Raw genomic sequence first — 23,560 nt, forward strand, 5'->3', positions numbered from 1 at the left:
TTTTTTTGGATGTGAGAAACATCTTTAGAATGAAATTCAGAAAATAACCAAACCGAGAAGAGCATTCAATTTTGATGAATGGCTATTATAAAAAAATTTGAGCAATTTATCATATGAGTAGCATATGAGTTAGCAAGTTGATGAGTTCAAAAGAGCCATGATAGAAGATCACATTTTCTATTCAAATATGTTGTCTAAAAACTTGGAGCTAAATTCAATTCTCCACTCAAATACTTCCAAAACGAGAATCTTCCATCAGCAGGTGCATACATGCTTAAACCACCAAACTATCTCTAATGTAAAACAGCATAACAAATTGGCAATTATCATGGATTTCTGCAGGTTCGGCTTCAGCAAACCCAAGCAAAACAACCAGCAGATTTCCAAAAACCCAGCTCCATCAAACCAAAGAACAAAAAATAAAAAACTATCAATGTCAAGGTTCAGCTGCAACACACCAAACCAAAGCAAACCCCGATAGTTTGAAGGTTAAGCAAATAAAAATGTTTCCAATAATAAAACAAAATCCCAAAAACTCTTCAGCAAACGTTCTTCCTGTTTTTTTTGGATGTGAGAAACATCTTTAGAATGAAATTCAGAAAATAACCAAACCGAGAAGAGCATTCAATTTTGATGAATGGCTATTATAAAAAAATTTGAGCAATTTATCATATGAGTAGCATATGAGTTAGCAAGTTGATGAGTTCAAAAGAGCCATGATAGAAGATCACATTTTCTATTCAAATATGTTGTCTAAAAACTTGGAGCTAAATTCAATTCCCCACTCAAATACTTCCAAAACGAGAATCTTCCATCAGCAGGTGCATACATGCTTATACCACCAAACTATCTCTAATGTAAAACAACCTTAAAGACGACACCATATGTTCTATAGAATGAAATTCAGATATGCTGCATAACAAATTGGCAAATATCATGTCTAGAATCTTCCATAACACAATTCCCCACTCAAATACTTCCATAACAAAATTTTCATGTCTAGAATGTTCAGCAAAATTTTCATGGATATCTGCATAACAAATTCAGATATGTTGCATAACAAACAGCAAACCCAACCATCACACTTCCATAACAAAATTTAAAGATGAACTTAAGAGAAATAATATTTCTTTTCAAATATGCTGTCTAAAAACTTGGAGCTAAATTCAATTCCCCACTCAAATACAAAGAATACTTTTGTACCCCAAACAAAAATCATCAAATTAAATTATGTTATGCAAAATAATGATTTTTTCATGTTCCACTGTATCTAAATTCAAAAAGTTTGCTATATACATTGTGAAAACAATTGCAAATCACCCAATATGAGCACCTCTGACACGAATAATCCAATTTAATAGAAATTTTGATGCAGTCAAATAAATTTCTGCAAGGGCGTCATATTTCAGGAACTAACTACTTATATTTGCAGTGTACACCCAACTACAGAACCCAACTACTTCACATTGTGTTTTCTACAGGCAAATAATAATATAAACTTCAGTACTACATCACTAATTCTGCATGATCATCCATTTTTTTTGAGATTTATCGACATAATCTTTTTAAATTAGCATTCCAGAATATAAGTTCATGTACCGTAATTTCATAAACTTTTTTTCAAGATGAAATGCTTGTTTGATATACCCCTTCATGCTCTTTCGAGTACACATCATTTCAATCTATAATCAGGTAAAGAAATAATTTTTAAGAAAGAAATGCTTAGGTTCATGCTATAGATGTCAATGAAGAGGGCTAAGAAAATATTTGTTTGTAAGGAAACAGAAAAACATCAGTTAAATGCAGCCTTTTAATTTGTCATGCCATCAAGATTCTTCGGTACATGAACTTATATTCGGCAAATAGAAGAAGAAAGAGGAAGTAAAGAAGAATGGCATTTAGCTACAGATCTTCGTATGCCATAAGATCGTAGTAATAAGAAGAAGCCATTTAGCTACAGATCCACCACACGAAAGATGGAGTAAAGAAGAATGGCAGAAACAGGAAAGAGGTGAGAAGGAGAAGACAATAGGAGCCGCAAAACGCACATGCTTCCTCAGATCGGCAAATAGAAGAAGAAAATGGCTCTTCTTACCTTAGGTCTGTCGGTCGAGGGACGACGAAAGAGAAGAAGGAGAAGGGGACGCGAGGGAAGCAGCGAGGAATGACCTTAGGGTAGACGCGGGGAAGCAACGGGAAATCACCAAGGGTAGACGCGGGGTAAAGGGTAAAAGTTTTGGACAAAAGCGGGAGACGCGATGGTAATGCCACTGCCCGCTTTCACTCCGCTTCCGCCGCCCAAATGCCCGAAGTCGCGAACCAAACAGGTGACTTTCGCGCGTGTAATAGTGTAATAACCGCGCCGCACCTAAAAAGCGCTCCCAAACAGACCCTTAGTGCCTTGCGTTGATTGCTAGGTCTAAGCTACGGACTCAGAATCCCTTTTGCTCTACCTGATAAACCTTTGACTCAATTGCAAATAAATACACAATAGACAAACTCATAAGCACTTCTTGTGAACGCCTTCATGCTTGACACCTAGAACTTGAACTCCGCCAATTTTATAAGCATGAGATAGATGTGAAGTGAAACGCAATAATTTCTTAGCACTAGCTTTCAAAGTCTGTTTTTAATAATAATGATATGCACATACATAACTTTACATTTATACATAGATATGTGTGTGTGTGTGTGTGTGTGTGTATACATACATACGTGCACGTATATCTACACATGTACTTTAAATGTGATATCAAAATTATTTTTTTTCTTATGACCGCTCTGATTATGCTGGATAATAATTGTGATTCTAAAGTGTACAAATTTTCAAATCCCACGGATATAGATATACAGGTTATTGATGATATCTCACATGTATTGGGAGATTTCAATTGGTGAAATACTTGCATAAAACTAATTTTTTTAAAAGGGCGTCTCTATAATATGTGGTTGTTAGTGTCTTTTTTACGTGCGTGATGAATGATTAAATCAAATATCAAAGTTGATGAACTTTGAGCCATATGTTGACTGACTTGTAGTTTTTCAGGCAATTTGCATGAGGTCATGGTTGAACTAGAGGGCATTGGTGGTTGTGGCAAGATCTATTTGGAGGTAATCTTTGTCTTTTATCAGTTTATTCTTCTTTATCCCAGCTAGGTGGCTAGAAAACAAAGGATGCCTTCAATTTTCATCCTCCGTGTGCCTATTTATGCATTTATGCCCCTATCTTTGAAGCTTTCTTGAACTAAAACCATCCTAATGCAAGTGTTGGGTTTGCGCATATTTATTTATTTGATTTAATATGATGATCTTATGATTTGCAAAACATGGCCATCTTACTCATTCATCAATGATAATTTAGATATTCTTTTGTAGTATCTAAATGGCTGTGAATAGGGTCTTCTGTTCATAAATAAACATAGGACCAGTATCTGATTGATATCCTGAGGTTTGAAGAATTGTAACATTGTATGTGAGCCAACCATATCTAAATCCAATGTTGTTGTTTAAGGTTTCCATTTTGATTTCATTGCGAAGAAAATAATATTGTTAACATGCTCTTTATGATGTTATTATTCTTTCGAGTAAAATTTAATTTGGTATTTTTTTTTATGTCTAACAGATCTTTATATTTCTTATCATATAGTATTTTTCTTTTAACAAGCTTCATGGGAAATCGAGTAGAAGGGAAAGATCTTTTGAATACTTGCAATATATTATTTTTCTTTTGTAATTAAAACTATAGCACTGTGTCAATATGAAGGGCTTATTTGCAACGCTGTTTAGTTGAAGAATGAAGTTTATTTGCAACTCCCAGTTGTTCTTTTATTTTATCTTAGTTACTCTATATTTTGTTTCTTATTTGGTTTGATAATTCTTATAGCACTCCTTTTGTTTTTTTCTTTTTCTCTTCAGACATGCAACTAGTGTTAACAGCATTGTGACTACTAAACTAATGATTTGTTAACTCAATATTATTTCACAGATCAAATATAAGAGCTATGATGAAATTTCTGAAGAAAAAGAGTGGTGGAGAATACCCTTTGTCTCTGATTTTCTTTTGAAGAGTAGTTTGGGCTCTGCACTTAGACTGGCTCTTGGATCCGAAAGCTTGAATGTTAGTCAATTTGTAGAGTCTGCTTTTGGACAGTTGAAGTCATTTAATTATAATTATGTGAAGCTTCTTCCCCCTCTTAGTAATGGCAAAAATGATGATTCTAACGAACCAAGAGAATTATCAAATGCCAGTAGTAGTTCAAATGAAGCCTCGAAGGAAGAGATGATTATGCAGAGCTCAGTGGCAGGACACAAGATTGAGAATATGAATGATTCAAATGGAAGAAATTATCTGATGGAGCGGAAAATAAATGACTCTCCGCAAGCTGAATATTTTTGGACAACCTTTAGTGATATTATCAACCAAAAAGTGTTCCTGAAGCTTGGTTTCAATCTTCCTGAGATCAAAAGTTGGGATGGATTTGATTTGCTGAACAAGATGGGCATACAACTGCGTAGATCAGCAGAAGAAAAGTATGCTGAGTATGGACTTGCAACTCCAGAAAATGGGCTTAAGAACAATGCTGAAACAGGCCAACGTTCCTCAAATCATGCCCCATCTTCTTCTAAAGATATCAGAAAAGCATCTTGGGATGTACTTAGTCAGACTGAAACAATTTTTGGAGCATTGGTAGTGCTTGCAAGGGCCCTTTCTAAACAAAAAGATGATTCAACGTTGCTGGATGTTCGAAGAAACAATAGAGATAGTTACAAGGATGGAGGGCCTTCAAATGAAGAAGGAAGTGATAGCTCCAGCAAAGGAATCACATTGGGTTCTAAAGGAGCAGAAGAGATGAGGGTACTATTTTCTAGTGCTGAGAGTGCTATGGAGGCTTGGGCTATGCTCGCCACTTCCTTGGGTCGTTCAAGCTTCATTAAATCTGAATTTGAGAAGATTTGTTTCCTTGACAATGCTTCTACAGACACTCAAGTTGCCATATGGCGTGATTCTCTAAGAAGAAGATTGGTTGTTGCTTTCAGAGGCACTGAACAAGCAAAGTGGAAGGATTTGCTAACTGATTTAATGTTTTTACCTGCTGAGCTGAACCCTGAGAGGTTAGGTGGGGACTTCAAGCAGGAAGCAGTGCAGGTTCATGGTGGATTTTTAAACGCTTATGACTCCGTACGAACCAGAATATTGATGCTTATCAAGCTTGCAATAGGTTACGACGAAGAAGATCATTTAGAGAGCATGCCAAAGTGGAATGTTTATGTTACCGGGCATAGTTTAGGCGGTGCGCTGGCAACACTTCTTACTCTTGAGATTTCAACAAGTCCAATGGCAAAGCATGGTGCGATTTCGGTTACAATGTATAATTTTGGTTCTCCAAGGGTTGGAAATAGAAGATTCGCCGATGTATACAATGAGAAGGTTAAAGATAGCTGGAGAGTTGTGAACCATAGGGATATTATTCCGACCGTTCCGCGGCTGATGGGCTACTGCCATGTGGCTCAACCTGTCTACCTTGCAGCTGGAGATTTAGAGAAGGCCATGCTGAATAGAGAATTTAGAGGAGATGGATATGAGGGAGATGTGATTGGAGAGGCTACACCAGATGCTCTTGTTAGTGAGTTTATGAAAGGTGAAAAGCAGCTGATTGAGAAGATACTGCAGACTGAGATAAATCTCCTTGAATCAATCAGAGATGGGACTGCTCTTATGCAGCATATGGAAGACTTCTATTACATCTCTCTTCTGGAGAGTGTAAGATCAAATTACACACTGACTGAAAATGCAAATTCCTTTGAAAAAGGCATTCAGTCTACTGCATGAAACTACATGATGTTTTAGTTTTATTGTTTCTAGCAGATCTGTGATTCATTGCTATGAAGTGAAGTAGCAGGATAACTTTTCTCTGATGTCTATCTGGTTTTTATGTATTTGAAGTTCTAAATTCATGCCGGAAACTTTAACTTATTTAAATTTAATTTATTTGGCATATTTTAAATCAGTTTTCCAATTATAAATATTTGACAATTTGATTTAAGCATATGTACTGCATTTATGATAAGTTTTATAAATGATTAGCTAGAAGCTATATAATTAAGTTAAAAATAAAATATAGATTATAATAAATTTAAAAGAATGTGCTCATCAAGGTTCATGTGACATCTTAAATGACTTTAGTACATTCAATTGATACAAAGACGTGTTTTCTTATGAAAGAAACTTTAAGTAAAATTATGCACTTACTCGTGATATAATGATCGAGTGTTCAATTTTTCACAAGTTTGAATCATGCATATTAACATTTACTTAACTATTCAATTTTTCACAAGTTTGAATCATGCATATTAACGTTTACTTAACTATTTAAATAAACTAAAACATTTAAGTATTATCACTATTCTCTACATCTTCTAGCCAATCACTGCAATTGGAGCAATCAAAACAACAAACAGTTGGTGGGCAAATCACTAGTCAGGAAAAACTGAAACTTTTAAATTTTAATACACTAGGAGGGCCCCTAACTCTTATCAATTCAAGCCGAACAATGAACAATTTCTGAAGAAAAAAATGAGAGATCGAGTAGAAGCAGTGGAAGGGAAACCAAAACCCTAGATGGCCATTGCTTCCATTCCCCCGATCTCCCTCTTGTCTGCAACTCTCCTGACTCTCCTCTTCCTCACCACAGCCTATTCCGCCGCCTCCATTTTCGACCTCATCTATAAGGGCTGCGCCAACCAGCAATTCTCCGGTGGGGGCGCCGCCTCATCCCAGCAAGCCCTATCCTCCCTCTCATCCACTCTCATGTCCCAATCCTCCACAGCCAGATTTTTTAGAACCACATCCTCCGATCAATCCATCTTCGCCCTTTTCCAATGCCGCGGTGACCTCTCCTCCGCCGATTGCTCATCCTGCGTTGCTAAAGCTGTTTCCTTGTGGAGCATCCTCTGCGGCGATACCGTCGCCGCGCGTGTCCAGCTTGCCGGATGTTACGCGCTCTACGAGATTGTTGGATTCCCGCCGGTATCCGGCACGCAGATGCTTTACAAGACGTGCGGATCGGGGAACGGAGGCGGTGAAGAGTTTGAGGAGAAGAGAGATACGGCGCTCTCAAGCCTGCGGAGTGGGGTTGCCGCCGGCGGTGGCTTCGACGCGACCACCTACCAGTCTGTTTACGCCATGGCGCAGTGCCAGGGAGATCTCTCCTCTGCCGATTGCAGCGAGTGCGTTGAGCAAGCAGTTCAGAAATCGCAAGTTGAATGCGGTGGTGCTAACTCCGGGCAAGTTTACCTCGATAAGTGCTATATTAGCTATAGTTACTACCCTAATGGAGCTCCCACTGATGGAGGCGGCCATGGTGGAGGTGGAGGTGGAGGAGGTTTGTTTTGGTGAACTTCTTGGTTTTCCTTACCTTTTACTTTTGAAGTTTCCTGCATATTTTCAGTGAATTTAAAAACAAATACATATATATGTAAGGGGTAAATATTACTTGCGGCAACCGCATGTCCCGACGATGGTCCGGATGGGCTTCCGTGCGATACACAGCAGCACGGCCCCATCTGGATAGGTCTGGATGGGCGGTCTGTCGCACCTAGTATTCTCTCATATGCAAGATCTTCAACTTAGAGTCTCTTGGTTGAAAGATTAGCTGTCAACTAACTGACGAAGATTGCTTGCATGAATAAGTAAGTTTAACCGCTTAATTCCAAGATATAAGAGTTTCAAAGTTGAGAGATTTAAAAACGGTTAAATCATAAATTAAAGGGTGATTTACATACCAATTAGTATGTATTAACATATCAACTATCTAAACTTTCATTTTTTTCTTACAAACCACCCAACCTATGCTGAAAATATAGGAATCAGGTGGTCTGTCTGTAAAAATTGAAATTTGGATGGTTGACGTGTTAATACATAGGAAGGAATTGAGTCTACGTATATAAGTTCCCTAAATTAAATGACATCGTGATTGTTAAATTTATATTTATATGACTTAAAAGATGTAACGATATTGTAATTGTGCTATTTTCTTCAATTTAATATACAATTTTCTAAATCAAAGTATTTTTCATTTAATATTTTTGAAAATGATTTAAATATGATATTTTGAGTTTTTTTCACAATGCTTTCTATATTGATCATACACTTCAACAAATGTTTGTGAAAACATCAAGAACACTAGATTGAAATGTCAATGACAACCAAAATTAGAAAAAATTTACTAAAGTCTCTTCTTATATTTATGAAATATTCAATCTCAAAGAGTTTAGAAATTATAGTATATAGATTTAATTAGTTTTGTTTTCTAACTCTTATTTCTAGTCATTTAACACAGGCAAAATGCCATAAATTGATTGTCATTTAAATCAAACGGTTCATCAAAAACATGATCAGTTCAGCGGTTCCCCGGTTAGACTATCAATTATGAACGATTTGGCCTTTATATGTGAAAATTGTTTTGGAACTTTGAACAAATTGGCCAAAGGTTCAAGGTATGATTTAGTCAAACCAGCCAGTACTCTTCGCAAGAACATTTTGCATCTGGCCTACAAAAACATGTCAAAAATGAGTTTATCTTATATTTTCATTAATAGATGTAGCTCATTCGTGCGCTACGTTATATCTATATTCCCAAATCAGGATCCATGTGTCATATAACCATGAGTTGGGGAAACTTACTTGTTTGGTAGAATCCTATGAATTTTTCCCATGGCTGTCTGTGAATTTCATTATATCAAACAAAACAAAAAAGAAGAAGATAAAATTGCATATTATCTGTATACATGAACTTTTGAATGGCCTTTAATGTTGTTTATGTTTTTGAATTAGGTCAGCATACAGGGAAGACAGTGGCCATTATAGTGGGAGGATTTGCAGCTCTGGGATTCCTGGTGATTTGTCTCCTGTTTGCCAGATCTCTAATGAAAAAGAAAGATGGTGAGCATTCATAAGTAAACTAACTTGATCTTTCAGAATGTTATTGACTTTTCAAATGTCCTGCTTGTTCTGCCAATACTGGAAAAGCCTTTCGTTTGGTTTTAATTTTTTTAGTGGGTGTTTGGCTGCACTGAAAATTTAAAGTAAATCCTATAAATACGGATTTATCAAATCATAAATCCTCAAAGATGTTTGGTATGATTTAAGTTAAATCTAGTAAATCCCTTCTTAATCTTTGGTGATCACCTCCTTCTCCTGTGCAATGAGAGAAATATGCCTCCTCAAATCTGTTAAGTCTGTTAAATCCACCCATTGGTCGGATTTAAAAAAATTGGGATTTACATTATGGAGGACAAAATAATGGATTTAGCTGAATTTTGGATTTAACTTGTTGTTTTTTGCGTTTGCAGATTTACCTTAAATCTTAACATAAATCTTCTTTAAAATGTGCTACCAAGCACCTCCTTAGAGTACTAGAAATCTTAGCTCATGTTCTTTTAGTTGTCAAATTTGTCAGTTGAAAACGTGTTTGAAGAGTTAATATGCATGTAATTGGCTAAAATTTTCTCTTTTTGTTTTCTTGGAGAGTTATGCCCGAAAGTTTTCTTAGGACAGAAGCACACCTAGTTGGAAATAACATTTCGTATTTACGAATTGCTTATTAGACTTATAATTCATTCGAATGTGATTTGCACTTTTTTTTAATCTAATTTGAAGTGGTTAGAATTTGATTTGAATTATTGTTTTGTTCGAAGCTCGGTATTAGGCAAGCTCAGAAACTTTGTTTTGAATCGAGGGAAGGTTTGTGGACCGGCGAGATAATGCGTGAGGGAGAATGAAATGACGTTGCTCGAGAAATTGGAAGCTAGGAGGGTTAGCCAAATGATCGATGTTATATAAGATGGAAAACATTACATGGGTTGATGACAAAATTCTTTAAGAAAAACTACGACTGGTTTGGTCGTGTGTGAAGGAGAACAGTATATATGGTTATGCTCTTTAGGGAAGACATTGATGGGACTAACAGTGTGTGAAGGAGGGTTTGCAATAGAACTCAATTGGAACCTTGATGTCATTTGATTTGCTTTAAAATTACTGCAATATTTAACTACAAAATAAAGCATATATATATATATATATATATATATATTACACCTATTTCAACATAGATTCTATTGTTTTTTTTACTCTTCATGAGCAAAAGTTTAATCAAAATATTCTAGGCAAACTTTTTCATTTGTAAAGCCCAACTAAGGTCCTTAATGCTCCATACACTAATAAATGACATCGATGTTGATGGTTGTATGTTGAATCCTACAGTTTATGCCTCTCATGACACCTTTGATCGCACCGCGCCGTCTGTACGGCAGTGTAGTACATTCTACGCTGTCAATCACACGTTCGATTTATCATACATAATATTTTCTCATTATGTGTGGCTTAATTTCGAGCCCCTTCCATCTAAAAGCTTCTAAAACTGCTCGGGAAATACTTCAGTTTGTATTTTTTTTTTTTCTTTTTGGCTTTCTCCAGATTTCTGAAGTTCTTGGTGTGAAGGTTTGAATGTCATTTGGGACAAAGCAAGTTATGTGCAATATTTCTCAAGCAATGTGTTGTCTACCATCAACAGAACTGGGAAGATAAAAGGAAATTATATTTGGTTCTCTGCAATTTGGACATGTAAGTGATTCTCTTTGCTTCTTATTTCTATTTTTAAAAGAAAAGATTTTGACTGCACTATATACATACATACAATATATATATATATATATATATATATATATATATATATATATATTGATGTAAATATTGTGAAATTAATAAAAGTAGTTGTATGTAAATCTATGGAAAAATGATGAGACTTTTTGTAAATAGAAAGTGATATCAAGTGATTTTTTTATTCAAATTATATGATTCTTGTTAGTTACAATGTTAATTGATTGTGAAATTTACATACATACCACACAATTCTTATGTATTTACATATTTAACACCCGAAATTTGATATTTATACTTCATCATTGTCATCGAAAGTTAATGATTTATGTTTTTAGATGTCAGTACATATAACCAAATGCTATAGAGTCATTTAGAGATGCCGACACATCAAAACAATTGCTAGAGAATTACAATTCTGAAAAATTCATAACTTTCATTTTAAAATTCGAATGAAATTCAACAAAAGTCAACATATGTTAGAGGGGCATTTACATACATATCACATAATTTTATGTATTTATATATTTACCATGTAAACTTTTATGTTTATATGCATAATGTTCAAATCTTTAATATCAAATATGCTATCATTTATTTTTGGGAAGTGAAAGACATTTTCTTTCATAGATATACGCACGTTTAAGTTATAGATATTTAAATATATTAAGAGTTGGGAGGTTGATACTAAGGAAACTCAAGCCAGCATGAAAATAATCATTATTATTATTATTGAGTTCAAAATGGTACCAATGAGACTCTTATGAACATGAAATAAACGACAATACAAAATACAAAGGGAAAGGAGAAGATGACAACGAAAATATAAAACAACACAAAATACTTAAACGACCAGCGGGGAATAGGCACTGGTGGCTAGACATCAACTGTGATAGGCGCGGGTGGCTGGACAATAGCAAGGACAGGCTCGGGCAGTTCTATAGGGGTCAGGCAGGGACAAGGCCAAAGGCCTGAGCAGCGGTGGGAATGAGGATGGAGGCCTGGACAACATCAAAGATGATGGTGGACCGAGCAACTGTTGGAAGGCGATTGGGGTGGATTGAACAATAGTTGGACAGTGCGGAAGGTACTGGACAATTGCGGTAAATAATCTGATGGTTGGGTGGTGGCTGGAAACGGGCTGCTAAAGGGTGGTACGAGGGAGCTATGGTGGCCTGAGGCAACAACAGACTGGTTGTGGGGTTTGGATGGCAGCAGGCACTGGTGTCCAAGGGGTTGGACAATAACGGGGATAGGCGTCGGTGGTTGGACATTAGCTATAACAGGTGTCAGTGGCTGGACAACAGCAGAGACATGCCTAGGAGGTCCTGTTGGCGGCAGGGGCTAGTCGCAGAGGGTTTGGAGGCAATAGTTTGGGTTGTAAATGAACCAATGCACTTGATGATCAACCCGAACTCGACTTGATCAAGACTCGATCATGTTCATTCAAATTAGTAATTAAACAAGCTTAAATAATTTTTAAATGCTCGAAGCTTCAATGAGTTAAATATGAAAATAGTCGAACTTATTCATTTATGTCCACAAGTAAACTCGTTTTTTGTTCAATAAGTAACTTGTTAAATACTCAATATTAAGCTAAAAGATAGCTTGTATCATATATTTATATTATTTAAATAAAATTTAAAAAGCTAGAATTTATATAATTATACATATAATAGTAAGATAGTATTGTATGAATAATATTATTGATATTCTTTTATTGATAATATGATTTAAGTAAATGATCATCCCTATAATTTATCAGTTACAAAATTTAAACTAGTGTAGCTTATCATTACGAATAATGCAACTAGTTAGTAAAGTTCAAAGATTTTAGAGTTTATAATCGATAATTAAGTAACTGCGATCAAATTTTTAAAATTATTTATTGAATTTCTTATCTCTGAATTGTGATATTCGTTTGAATTTTTAGATCGTTGAAATACTCGTTCAATTATCATAAACAAATGAAGTACAAAACAAGTTCAATTAATGAAAAATGTAAACAAGCCAAGCTTGAACAAATATCAAAGTTTAACACAAGCTCAAGTCGAATATGAGCAACGAGCAACTTATAATTATATGCAACTTATAATTATATCAAGCCAAGTCCGAACTATGATATACTCGGCTCGATTACAATCCTAGAAAAAGGGAAGAGGCCCAAGGAATGGGCAGCGACGGAAAGGATGATAGAGGCTTGGATGACAGTGGAGAAAATGGTTTGTGGTTATTGGAAGAGGTTGGAGGGGTTACGAAATGATAAATGTCACGTCAGGGTTGACTTACAACCAGAGCACCACCTCGAATCTTGGAAACGGTACACTACTTTGGACGAGTTATAGCCATAGCAACTTGTCGTCATCGAGTATAGCCTCCAAAAAGGAAGAACGCATCAAAGACATCACTCAAAATCTACATTCATCCAAATCTAAATCCTAAAGCACTCAACAACGCACATATATAATGAAAATTTGTAAATATAATGGTAATGCTTAGGAAATGAAAGAAATAGAAAATACAGGCATAGAGTAGGTAGGAAATAAAGTAGGAAAATCATAGAAAAGTAAGGGAAGAGGGAGGGAAATGAAAAAAAGAATGGGGAGAAGGGTTGGATTTTGGTACTGTAGCAGCTACTGTGCCGCGAACTATAGTTTCGCGACTCTAGGAAGCTCTCGCATCCGAGGTATGTAGGTAAATTTTTCTATTCAACAATCCTTCATAAAAAAACTCCGGACAAATCACGGATAAACAAGGAGAAATCACTATATCAAAAGAAAAAGTTACAAATTGAGAGTATTTAGCTCGCAATTGATCGAATTAAGGAACTTGGGTTATTTCTTGTACAATGAAAAAATATTTTTTTGTAGAATTCTACAGATCCTAATAAGAAAAATATTTTTTTATGAGTGATTGATAAAGAGCACATGAAATGCAATCTATAATATATTATAAAATTAATACAGTGATGAAAACCTTCAGTTCACAAGCTCATATTTTTCTATTAAAATGAGCTGGACCATAAAACTTTGGTCATAAATTTTCATAAGGTTTACACCTCTTAGTAAGTCCTTATATGCCCCATACATAATTTATATTTGGGGGCATTGGGCCAAAAAGAATGCATTAACAATCCTCCTTCGCTATTATTTCTGCTCCATGAAATCGGTTGTAAATATATTATATAATGTACTAAACAAGCATATTTTGAAAAAAAAAACAAAAATAAAATCCCTTCCCATAGAAGATAAGTGATTAAAAAAAAATCAAAATTAAAAAATAAAAAATGACCTCAAACAGTCCAAATTTTAGTGAAAAGCACACATGATTTACATTTTCATTGAATTTCATGTCATAAATAAAATTAATAAATATTAAAGCACTCCAATCGAATTTCTAATTGCATTGCATTAAATAATACACTTCATTATATGGATATGTCCATATAATTATGATATAAAACCTTTAAATCCTTTAATTTTCCACAAAACTAAACAAAAATTAAATCCATCTTTGACAAACCTACAGTAAAAGACAAATATTCTATTTATAAAAGTCAATGGCACATTATAAACTTCCCAAAGTGGTGTTAGATCAAGAAGGAAGAACACATCAATACAGCAATTGCTAACCCATAAATCATTAGAATGAGATCAATAATATTTTGATGAGGATGCATACAAACAATACTGAAGCCAAAAAAAAAAAAAAGGTGTTACAAAAACCCCCCTAGAAAACATATTGTAGCTCTACCAACAGGCAATGAGCCTATTCGTAGTGGAAGAATATCATATGATTATTGAAATATCTCAAGTTAGAGAGTCCTTCCATTCCAATGATAAAACTAGCTTCCTTGCATTCCCTTTTCATGACATGAAGCTCGCCGGAGATGACTGCCTTTCAGCATGTCATTGTCGAAAAGACCTGCTGCCGAAACGGCCTCTCGAGGCCTCCAAGTTGTAGCCTCCCCTTCCTCTGCCCCTCCCTAAGAGTTTAAATAATAAAAAAGGCAATCTAATCAAGAAACGTAATAAAAACCTTAATGGTAGCATAGACTTTTCATACCATATGCTAAAAGAATATTATGTAACTATTGGGGGAATTCAAATACATACCACACAATTCTCATCTATTTACACATTTAATACTCAACTTAGAAATTTATAGGAGCATTTAAAGATATTTCACAAAATTCTAATGCATTTACAAATCTAACACCTAAACTTTATTTTTTTACATTTATAACGCTCAAATCTTTCATATCACATCAAAAATACCACTTTGATTAACTTCTATACTTTCTCAATCTTATATAAAGTTGTATAAAGGTAAAAATCAAAATTAAGGTGTTAGATACGTAAATACAAAGGAATTGTGTGGTATGCAAGTAAATCTTCCATATAACATTCATATAACATAGGAATTGTGTGGTATAACAGGGCATGTTCACTTTAGAAAGATTAACATCAGTAGATTTTTTGTGTTGTTAAAGATTTAGGAGGTATCATATAAATAAACGGAAATTTACATACATAACACACAATTCTCATTTACTCATCTCACAGCCAAACTGGTTTTTACAAGCCAAGCATCTTTTCCTGTGTATGAAAAGATGTATGAAAAGTGGATTACATAATTTACTCAAGTAGGATGCTTTGGATGTAAAAATCAAAGTTTGGGTGTGAGATAAGTAAAAGCGTAAAAATTTGGTGCCATGCATGTAAATTCCCCAAAAATAACTTTTGAAGTTTATGTGTTAAACACGTAAATACATAAGGAATGAGTGGCATGTATGTCAATCCCCCTAACAAATATTAACAAGTTAAAAAACCGGTTTGATTGATTTCTGACAAGAAGTAGGGACATCCTGCTGTGATATTTGCATTTTTTCAAACTATAATCAGATTAATAAGCCAACAGTAAATCACAACCTTTTAGCACACAAAAGAAATGCAATCAGAAATCATAGTGGCAAAGGAAATTAACTAAAAAGCAAGATCTTGAAAATCAAGGACTCTCTAATCATCCTCTAACCGAGAATTCGATCTTCAATGCTATAACTATATTACTTGAGATATAAAACAAGTTGAAAAAGCAAACTTTAAATTTAGAAGAGAGCGAAGAAAGAAATTTTAAGAATTAAGAACACCTACTTCCTCCTCGTGACGCACCACTGTTTGGCCTCCTGCCCTCTACGTGGACCAGCCTCCCATTCAACTGCACTGGAGAAGCCTACAAAATAACAAGACAGCTTTTCTGAAGCTTTTTAACTGCAAGCAACAGTAAATAAACACAGCTGCAATATGTTGGTCAAATACTTGGGGGTCGTTTGGAATCAATTTAATATTTTATCTTTTTTTTTCTATTTTCTTTTTTCTTTATTTTTCAAAAGCATGTAACACTAAACAAAATTGATCCCAAACAAGCCCTTAGTATTTTCATTGATTTAGTTTTAGAGATGTTAATATATATATATAAACACGTGATCGGTGTCAGAGAGTAGATAATATTTCAAAAAGAAATGAAATGCCTCTAAATTTTAATTTACAAATTGAAAGGTAAGCATTGTGAGAAGAAAATTTCCAGGACAAATCCAGTTGAGTTTTATTAAAAGTGTCTCAGATAGAAAGCCCATCTGGACATTGAATTAACAGATAAATCTGCAAAGGATGACCTAAATATAATCCTGCTGCTATGTAATGTTAAGAAGTAGAGATGAGAACAATGAAACAAACCTTCAGCGCATTTTGAACACCAACAGCGTCTTCGAATTCTACAAATGCATAGTAAAATCCACCATCCTGCATATAAAAAATAAAAAAAAAGTAAATTAGCGATTTCTGAAACTAGAATATTAATGCATTATGGGTCAAAGCTGGTTAATTTACCTTACGGCTCCTGATAGTAACACCATCAAGCGTAATTCTACCAAACTTTCTGAACTCTTGCTCAAGGTCAGATGATGAAATATTTGGTGGAATGTTTCCCACATAAACAGATTTTGAATCACCTGCAGAAAGAAAGAAATCCAAGGTCAATACTCAGCAGATTAAGGCTTAATTTCGTTTGCTAATCTAGCTAATTGAACAATCTAGATAAGACTTTGGAGGATATGTTGCTGGAAGAAAGACTCCATAGGAGCCTACAACAGAGAGAATTATGTAGGTAGGTGGAAGCTTGTTGCAAGTTAGTGCTACGAAAAAGGTCTGCATGGAAAAATTAGGCGGAGGAAGTTCCAGCTGCCTGTAGGGAATAGTTTCCAACGTTGATGGCTGCACGGAAAAGCTTCGAAGGAGGCCTGCTACAGGAAAAAAAAAAACGGGCGAAGAGGCCTGCTACCGGAAAAAAAAAAACGGGCGAAGGGCTTGCAGCAGGAAAAGATCTTAAAAAGGCTTGCAACCACCTGCAACAAAAAAAAAAAGATCTGGACAGTTGTTCTATATGGCTATGATGGCGGCATTGGTCATTGTTTGACAAAAACAGAGGATTAATTGGAGTTTTCTACAACCCTTGGAGATTTCTGCCAATCCGACATCTGATATTGAACCCTCAGTCCCCTGTGGTAAAGGAAACACTCTAACCTCCCTGAACTTTTTACAAGTTGCAGCAACCATTTGAAGGGCCTTGTCACGCACCGAATCTAAAACCCAAAAAATTTGAAGATTGTGGCAACGGGTAATAACTAATTTGAGATGATTAGTTGTGATCAAGGATTGGGAAGCCATAAAGGTTGGCTTTAGAGAGGCCTGAAGTTACCTACTTCGAAGGAGGAGAAAAAGCAGGTGCCAAAATGAATGAGCTGCAGCAGCGCTCGGGCCAATAGCCGGAAGAAACAACAGACAAAAACGTGCTCTTTGGCTCTCAGTCTCCGAAAAGGAGACCAGCCACAAGAGCTTCAAGGTTCACATCACCAATGCAATTAAAAACCAGGGACTCAAGGCAAGTCATCCCTGGTGGAAAGCATGACACCCAATCCACCACTCCCTCATCATTCTCAACGACCTGTTCATCAGATCTAGAGATCAGAGACGCCTGCATCTCTTTGCTATGGCGGCGGGGCCGATTGTGGTGAATCCGTCGTAGCAAAAAGGTGACAAATCCTAGAAGGATGTTTCTAGGATCATGAGATCGACGTCAGCAATAGTCATTCGCTTGAGGCAGACTTGAGCGAGAGATAAGACAGAAACACAGTTGCAACGAACTTGATCCGAGTCTAGGCCTCATTGTGAAACCAATACTTACAGACGAGGTCAAGAAGCACAACACATTCTCGAGAATGCCATCGAGAACTTGATTGGAGAACGACGGCAGCTGGCTGGCGAGGGTAAAGGCTGGTCGAAACTTTGGTTGTGCAATTCCGAAAGAGGATTTAAGGACCAACGATCGAATTTAATGCCATTTCAGTCGCCATTATCCAGGAGTTCCTTGGAGGTTGCTATTTTCTGCAGATCTAAGTTTTGCTAGCCCAAGGCATCTGATTGTTGTTTACTGCAGAGACGAGGAAACACGGTTTGATGGGCCTGTAGGCTACGCTTGTAGGCTGTAGCAGCAGTTGATCAGTTGCCCAGGAAGAAATTCTCCTACGGGAACTTTTGTAGGTTGCTCCTGTAGGAGCGGCTATTCTATTGCCCGAGAAGTAGCTCTCCTAGGGGAACTTCTGCCAGCTGGTCATGCGGTTGCTGTTGCCAGGGAAGTATGTTTGCGTTGGGAACTTCCGCCGGATGCTGGAAGGGGCAATAATCCTACGGATGGTCTACAGGCTACAAGAGGGAGGTAGAGTGGTTCAGGAGGGCCTGCAGGTTGTCAGAAGTTTTCGATGGCAGGCGATCTTCTCTTCCGCTAGAGACTCTAGGGTTTGTTTCAAGGCTCCAATATCATGTAGGCTTTGAAAATAGAGTGAAATAATTTTATTAATATGAAAGGTGTATCAATACAGGTTACAAAAATTCTAAAATAGGAAAGACATGACACCCATATCTCTAATATTACAATTAATCAATTCCTAATAACCATCAGGAGATAAAAAAGGACATAAAATAGGAAATAACTGGAAAGAAAATAAATCAATACTAATAACTTCTAACATAAAATATGATATAACTAGAAAGAAAATAATCAATACTAATAACTTCTAAGACTTAACAATCTCTATGCTATTCAAAGCAAAAAAAAAATCATAAGCAAGAAATAAAATATCAATATGATTTAAATGCTCAGTGAAATAGGCATTTTGAGCATGAGCATGGCCTAAAGACTCCTGGCATCATATCAGCTCGATAAGCAGCATAAAAAGAACAGTAATCCATCAACAAGAAAAATACCAAAAATAATAAAAAATAATAAAAAAGGATCTATAAAGGCCAACCTTCGTCTTCAAAGGTAGAAACTTCATCCAACACCTCAGAGCTGGACTTTTCTGAAGCATTAGAGACAATGGGTTGAGCCTGCAGCTGAGTCGACGGTGATGCATGATGACGCTCTGACAAAACTGCACCTGTCTTGTTTATTGAAGATAAATGTGGTGCAGCATGAGGCCTTGAAGTTCGCAACTGTTGAATTTTAACTTCATTACATCATTTGAATATTTGATTGAAGATACAAAATTAAGATCTGATGCAAAGTGTACCAAAAAAAAAAATTATAGTAGAAATGCTTATACATACAATGGATGCATATGTGTGCTTTGGTGGCTCCCTAACAGGCTCCTCTACAGGAGCAGGTGGCTCCTGCATATCTTTTGGCGGCTCACTTGAAAATGAGCAAGTGGGCAGTTCTGCAGGGGTTTCATCAACTATTTCATCAGGATTTGGAGCCTCATTTGGTTCTTCAGGAACACAAAAATTGTTGAGTGTGTTATTTTCATCAGCAGAGAGTGGTGTAGAGTTATAATCTTCTGCAGGAATATCTTCTTCTAGCATGTAGCTGGACACTGCATTATAATATTCAAAACTAAAAACTACTGCTGAAAAAATAAATTGTGAAGAACAAATAAAACACATCTGCATATGCTTTTACAAAAAAAACTAGACTATTCCATAACAATCAACCAGGGGTAATATTGGACACCGAGAAAAAAATGCCAGAAATCTTATGAATCATGCTAGGATCCAAGGAATAGATAGAATGGTCGATTAAAAATACACAACGAGAACCATTTTTTCAACATAAAACATTTCAAGCTGATGTTACAAGTGTAAGATAAACGATGACATTCATGATGAAGAAACATGCAAAACAGCAACCAAATATATGGCTGATGCAGGATGGTTTAAGATTTATGTTTTCTGATGCAACTAAAATAATGTCATGAATGTATATCACATAAAGAAAATAAGAATTCATATATCAAAAACCATTAAATACATGAAAACTCGCTTTCTCTTAAGTGCAAACTAGAAAATATAAGAAGTAAAACAAACAATAATAAAATGATTTTTTGAAACTAAAAATTATCGAGAACATTAAACCATATAAAATCAAAAAGAAAATGGATACACATAAAATCAAACATAACCAAAATATTTTTACACTACAACTACAATTATAATTCCATCAAACAAATAACATCATGAACTCTAGCAAGTCGATCGCCAAAATATTTAGAAATAAGAAATAAAACAAAAGATTGATACCAAAAAAAAAAAAGACTTCCTCAAGAAATAAATAGTGTCACTTAGAACCAAACCCAAAAGAATGGCACGTTTAACAAACACAAAAAACATTGAAAAATTGGAATAAAAATTTTTATTCAAAAAAAAAAAAAGAATAATTACAAGCCTCGGAAAATTATTCATAAACTTCATATGGCTCTTAAGGTTTGAAAACAGATGATAGTATAACGGACAATAAAATAACAAAACCAACTAGAAATACAAAAACAAAACTTCACATACACAGCGATAATCCCAGAGAGGATAATCCAACCAAAAATTGTGATCGCACTGAAGATGGACAAGCAATAAATAAGGTTGTGACAGTCCCAAAGATGAAAGAACAACAAAGATGCATTACAACCACAGAAAAATAAGAGGATAATACTAAATAGCTAAAGCAACAAAGGGTCGGTTATAATCAAGGATGAATAAAGAAACCATATTGACTCTGCATTTTTGCATCAATTTGCTCAGCATGAGTTAAACAATGAACTTATTGACATTAAATCTGAATAAAAACTTTGTGCCAAACGCAAAGCAATATTCGAGTCATCCCAAGTAATTGTGTCACGTTAAAGCATGACAAATCTCTGGAACACACCATTAATAGTGAGCACAATCCTATTATTTAAAAAAACTTCAAAAAGAAGATATGTAGAATTATCTGGTGTTGTAAGTGAGCTGAAACAATGAACTTAGAGAATATCCAAGGCACTGGCAGCAGATTTATGAAATAGCAGTAAATCAAATACTTTAAAAAATTGGTTAAATGCCAATTTTTCCCTGATTTTATAATTTATAGACATTAGTTTCATTTCAATGCAATATTTAAATGATCATACCTTTCTCGCATTTAATTTCCTAAAGGCTTCTGAATGTAACTTTTTTGAATTAAGTACAGCATTACTTTACCATCAAGCTTAAACTTAATGCACTTAATATTAACATCAACAAAAAGCTTAAAATTGTCATAATCAATGGCTAATATTCTACGAATATCTTTATGATATTTAGGCATATCATGAATATTGTATGAGAGAAGTAACAAAAAATACTAAAGTAATAATGTGTCCTAAGAAAGACTAAGACTAACAAAAACCCATATATAATTCTAGGATAAAAATCTAAAGAACCTCAAAATAAAGACCATACAAATATAACAATGCTCATATAAGTGAATAATTTTTACAACAAAAAATTAAGCTTGATGGTTTAAATGTGAGAAATCATATCAATTAAGCATCTTTAGAATGGACTAAAAAGACGGAATTTTAGAATTTTAAATTTAATAATTTTTTGAAACATTCAATATTAATAAATTCCTAAAATGCTAATAAAACTTGGTGTGAATTAGAGATCATTTTTTATATTTTATTTTTATATTTATTTTTTTTTGTTTTTATTTTGTTTGTCTTGATATGAAACAAAAATTTATTTGGTAACCTAAATAGTAGATTATTTTAGTTTTAATTTTAATTCCTTTATCAGTATATCTGATGAATTGCAACAAACATCTTGATTGATTAATAGTTGCTAAAGCAAAAAACATAAATGAGCTGAAGCAGCGCTGGGGCCATTAGCCGGAAGAAACAACAGACAAAAACGTGCTCTTTGGCTCTCAGTCTCCGAAAAGGAGACCAGCCACAAGAGCTTCAAGGTTCACATCACAACCAATGCAATTAAAAACCAGAGACTCAAGGCAAGTCATCCCTGGTGGAAAGCATGATACCCAATCCACCACTCCCTCATCATTCTCAACGACTTGTTCATCAGATCTAGAGATCAGAGACGCCTGCATCTCTCTGCTATGGCGGCGGGGCCGATTGTGGTGAATCCGTCGGTGACAAATCCTAGAAGGATGTTGCTAGGATCATGAAATCGACATCAGCAATAGTCATTCGCTTGAGGCAGACTCAAGCGAGAGATAAGACAGAAACATAGTTGTAACGGGCTTGATCTGAGTCTAGGCCTCATTGCGAAACCAATACTTGCATATGAGGTCAAGAAGCACAACACATTCTCGAGAATGCCATCGAGAACTTGATCAGAGAACGGTGGCAGCTGGCCGGCGAGGGTAAAGACTGGCCGAAACTTTGGTTGTGCAATTCCGAAAGAGGATTTAAGGACCAACGATCGAATTTAATGCCATTTCAGTCGCCATTATCCAGGAGTTCCTTGGAGGTTGCTATTTTCTGCAGATCTAAGTTTTGCTAGCCCAAGGCCTTTGATTGTAGTTTATTGCAGAGACAAGGAAACATGATTTGATTGGTCTATAGGCTACGCCTATAGGCTATAGCAGCTGTTGATCAGTTGCCTAGGAAGAAATTCTCCTACGTAACTTTTGTAGGTTGCTCCTGTAGGAGCGGCTATTCTATTGCCCGAGAAGTAGCTCTCCTAGGGGAACTTCTGCCAGCTGGTCATGCGGTTGTTCTTCTATTGCCAGGGAAGTATGTTTGCTATGGGAACTTCCGCCGGATGCTGGAAGGGGCAATAATCCTACGGATGGTCTACAGGCTACAAGAGGGAGGTAGAGTGGTTCAGGAGGACCTGCAGGTTGTCGGAAGTTTTCGGTGGCAGGAGATCTTCTCTTCCGCTAGAAACTCTAGGGTTTGTTTCAAGGCTTCAATATCATGTAGCCTTTGAAAATAGAGTGAAATAATTTTATTAATATGAAAGGTGTATCAATACAGGTTACAAAAATTCTAAAATAGGAAAGACATGACACCCATATCTCTAATATTACAATTAATCAATTCCTAATAACCATCAGGAGATAAAAAAGGACATAAAATAGGAAATAACTGGAAAGAAAATAAATCAATACTAATAACTTCTAACATAAAATATGATATAACTAGAAAGAAAATAATCAATACTAATAACTTCTAAGACTTAACAATCTCTATGCTATTCAAAGCAAAAAAAAAATCATAAGCAAGAAATAAAATATCAATATGATTTAAATGCTCAGTGAAATAGGCATTTTGAGCATGAGCATGGCCTAAAGACTCCTGGCATCATATCAGCTCTATAAGCAGCATAAAAAAAACAGTAATCCATCAACAAAAAAAAAATACCAAAAAAAATAAAAAATAATAAAAAAGGACCTATAAAGGCTAACCTTCGTCTTCAAAAGTAGAAACTTCATCCAACACCACAGAGCTGGATTTTTCTGAAGCATTAGAGACAATGGGTTGAACCTGTAGCTGAGTCGCCGGTGATGCATGATGACGCTCTGACAAAACTGCAC

At 35.5% G+C, this 23,560-nt stretch overlaps 3 protein-coding genes across 8 annotated transcripts in view; 2 read left to right on the plus strand and 1 right to left on the minus strand.

The window, feature by feature from the left end:
* The window catches only part of LOC110028767, a 12,892-nt gene extending 6,907 nt beyond the window's left edge, over positions 1 to 5,985 (plus strand). For 3 of the 5 annotated variants that reach the window (XM_020730747.1, XM_020730748.1, XM_020730751.1), the window contains exons 7-8: positions 3,047 to 3,111; positions 3,986 to 5,985. In XM_020730747.1, coding sequence (XP_020586406.1) covers positions 3,047 to 3,111; positions 3,986 to 5,830 — 1,910 coding nt within the window. In that variant the 3' untranslated portion in view covers positions 5,831 to 5,985. The remainder of the gene's footprint in view (positions 1 to 3,046; positions 3,112 to 3,985) is intronic. The other 2 variants (XM_020730749.1, XM_020730750.1) reach the window with 1 other exon arrangement.
* Positions 5,986 to 6,468: 483 nt separating this feature from the next.
* On the plus strand, positions 6,469 to 10,689 carry LOC110028766 (cysteine-rich repeat secretory protein 3-like). 2 transcript variants are annotated; one of them, XM_020730745.1, is made up of 3 exons: positions 6,469 to 7,382; positions 8,834 to 8,941; positions 10,475 to 10,689. In XM_020730745.1, exons 1-3 carry the CDS (start codon positions 6,620 to 6,622, stop codon positions 10,480 to 10,482), a joined length of 879 nt encoding a protein of 292 aa, XP_020586404.1. In that variant the 5' UTR covers positions 6,469 to 6,619; the 3' UTR covers positions 10,483 to 10,689. The 2 variants fall into 2 exon arrangements, with proteins under 2 accessions (XP_020586404.1, XP_020586405.1); XM_020730746.1 differs by having other exon boundaries at positions 8,839 to 8,941.
* Positions 10,690 to 14,130: 3,441 nt separating this feature from the next.
* Positions 14,131 to 19,586, minus strand: LOC110028771 (putative G3BP-like protein; the record flags this gene model as incomplete). Its single annotated transcript, XM_020730754.1, is given in 6 exon segments — positions 14,131 to 14,642; positions 15,811 to 15,889; positions 16,393 to 16,458; positions 16,546 to 16,667; positions 19,023 to 19,206; positions 19,321 to 19,586. Coding segments are annotated over 6 exon segments (794 nt in total), but the record flags the coding sequence as incomplete, so codon positions are not given.
* Positions 19,587 to 23,560: the final 3,974 nt, after the last annotated feature.

This window comes from Phalaenopsis equestris, unplaced genomic scaffold (genome assembly GCF_001263595.1).
Source record: "Phalaenopsis equestris unplaced genomic scaffold, ASM126359v1 Scaffold000527, whole genome shotgun sequence".
Lineage (NCBI taxonomy): Eukaryota > Viridiplantae > Streptophyta > Magnoliopsida > Asparagales > Orchidaceae > Phalaenopsis > Phalaenopsis equestris.